This window comes from Aplysia californica, unplaced genomic scaffold (assembly GCF_000002075.1).
Source record: "Aplysia californica isolate F4 #8 unplaced genomic scaffold, AplCal3.0 scaffold00001, whole genome shotgun sequence".
NCBI lineage: Eukaryota > Metazoa > Mollusca > Gastropoda > Aplysiida > Aplysiidae > Aplysia > Aplysia californica.
In genome coordinates, this window is record NW_004797271.1 from 1,148,333 (window position 1) to 1,151,060 (window position 2,728).

General features: G+C 42.4%; 1 protein-coding gene across 1 annotated transcript in view; it reads right to left on the minus strand.

Annotated features, from left to right (window-relative positions):
* LOC101857153 (ATP-binding cassette sub-family A member 2) overlaps positions 1 to 2,728 on the minus strand; it is a gene marked incomplete in the record, with an annotated part of 66,441 nt that overhangs the window by 37,746 nt on the left and 25,967 nt on the right. Inside the window, 4 exon segments of the mRNA XM_013079980.2 lie at positions 144 to 242; positions 720 to 882; positions 1,562 to 1,690; positions 2,435 to 2,556. Of these exon segments, the coding sequence (XP_012935434.1) occupies positions 144 to 242; positions 720 to 882; positions 1,562 to 1,690; positions 2,435 to 2,556 (513 nt within the window).

Consider the following 2,728-nt stretch of genomic DNA (forward strand, 5'->3'; position numbering starts at 1 on the left):
CTGCCGGGGTAATAATAGTTTTAAAGCGCATAGAGCATGCTCTTGAGCATGGATATGGATATGCGCTATATAAATGCAATTATTATTATTATAAGTAAGATGCACAGAGAGTATGTTATATCAGTCACCACAGAAAGACAGACCTGCTATGATACTGGCATTGTCGTGGTAGGCCTGGGTTAGGAAGTAGGTCAACATGTCGTCTTCCGAGGCAAACCCTCTGAAAATGTTCAAGTTGATCCCTGGGAGATAGAAGAAAAATGTTTAATACCGTTATGTTAGTTCTTTGTTCTAATTGTTTGGTTGCTGAGTAAAAAAAGACACAAAGACACAAAAACAGTCTTTTGGGGCTTGGAAAAAGAAAGACAGACAGGCAGAAACAATAGAGGGAAAGAAGAGAAGTGGAACCATCCTGTGGTGTCTTCCATATTCTAAGTAAAGAAAAGCTCATCAACACCAAGACACACAGACAGTTTTAGCTTCAGTAAAAGTTTTGCAGCACTTGCAATGCAATAAGGTCTTAGAAGTGCCGAAGATTAGAGGTGTTACTAGAGATTAACAAACACAAAAAAGAAGGGCGATATGGATGACAGATGTCTGATACGAAAGAAGAAGTACTGACACAGCTCTAACTTCTCCACAAAACCTTCCAAGTCTCACATCATCATAAAACGTTAAAAAAGCACTGCTGTGCTATTTCCCAGTACACATTCTCTCACCCCTCATCATGGAGAGCCAGGCGTGTGCGGCGGCATCCACCAGGCGGAGCTGGTGATCGTAGTGGGAGCTGGAGTGGATGTCCATCTCCAGGAAAGGTGAAAGATTGTAGAGGCCAAAGAGCCAGGAGAGAAGGCTCTCATTGTCACGGATGTCGGCTTGCATCTGGAGATAATAATAATAAACAATAAATGACATTTATATTGCTTTCAACACCGATTAAAGTACACAGGCTCTAAGCGCTTTACAAGGCAGGGTACAACGTACAACAGTAACATAAAACGCTGTGTTCTGACTAAAAGAAAATCACACCAAATATTCATCTTATTAATAGATAGCACATGGACAATCAAATATTACAAAGCTGTTTGTCAACACTTACTTCGAGTGTGTGTGTGTGGGAGAAAACTTGTGGGGTGAGAGGAAAGCAGGAGATCTTCAGAGGAAGCAAGTGTTTCAGCCCTAACTACATGACACTCTTAGGGGGCTGGGCCACACTAAGGTCATGACTTGTAAGTGTACTATTAGTAAGAGTTCATGCAAAATTCCCTTCTCCCTCATGATATATATCTTTTCATAAGTAGACGGTATAACAAAAGTATCTCAAGTGATAGAAGATGTCCCAGTATCATTTTCATATAATGCATAAAAAGAATCTGTGTGTTAGCGAGCCTACCTGGGAAGAGCCCAGCCCCCACCCTTCCCTCATCTTCTTCATAAACTGTAAGTTCCTCCCTGTCTTGTCCTGATGTAGGTAGACAAACATGCAGCTATTCTGAGATGTTAAGCTACTGCCCTCCCTCCCAAACCCCTTCCCACTTCCTATCATCCCCCTTCTCCTCACCTTCTTCATCAACTGCAGATTCCTCTCTGTCTTGTCCTGATGTAGGTAAACATGCAGCTGCTCCGAGATGTTGAGCCACTCCCTAGCATAGTCGCTGATCAAGTCGATGAAGGCCACTGTAGCGTTGGCCTGACAACGGAAAGGATGAGAATACCCATTATACACACACATGTAGAAACCAGGAAAAGGTTATTCTAGACTACAAGGCCAAAGCAATGGCTATAGACATTATACCAACACATAAACTTGGTAACAAGGAAAGGTTTGTCAAAGACTACATGGCCAAAAGGCTTGCTATACACGTTATACCCAAAAATACACCTGGTAGTCCCAGTAAAAGAGACCTGTTTTCGTCAATTGATGAAAAGTAATTTGATGCCGAAGTCATCGTAAAGGAAGTACCCAAGTCGCTGCCTGCGGCTCACCGGGCACGGCAGTTCCTACTGCGCCCGCTTCCCGGCTTGAGGGGATAAGGAGTTTGTTTTTTTTAATGGGGAAATAAGAAAAAAGATTACTTTTTTAAAAAAAGCATTTCAAATTCCTTCTTTCCCACAAGCTAAAAAAAAAATCAAACAAAATTTTACTTTTACAGATCCTCAAGTGAAAATTCACATCAATACAGACAATCAGTATCCAGTTGCTGGTTGCTTCTGTACAGCACTTACAAAAACAAAAACAACAACAAAAACAACAATAACAACAACAACAAAATACATAACTTCTATATGATCTTCCCTATCTTATTCCAGGAGATTAGGTAACAATGGGGTTATGGTACAATGACAACACCACCACCACCACCAACAATAACAACAGCAACAGCAACAACAACAACACATGCTTTCCCAACAATAACAACAAAATGGTGCATACCTTCTGTATGATCTGCCCTGCAGCAGAGCCATTCGGGGCGTAGAGAACCGTGGGGTTGTGGTACAGGTAGTGAGTGATGATGCTCAGCTTGTCCTGCTGGGCTTTGGTCATACCCAGGATGTCTGGGCAGGGACAGACAATACAGGACATTGGTTAATGGGAGGGTGGTGGTGGTGGTGGTGGTGGTATTGTTGGTGTTGTTGTTGTTGGTGGTGGTGGCTGTGGTATTGTTGTTGGTGTTGTTCTTAGTGAAGGTGGAGGTGGTGTTGGTGTTGCTATCGTGGTTGATGGTCG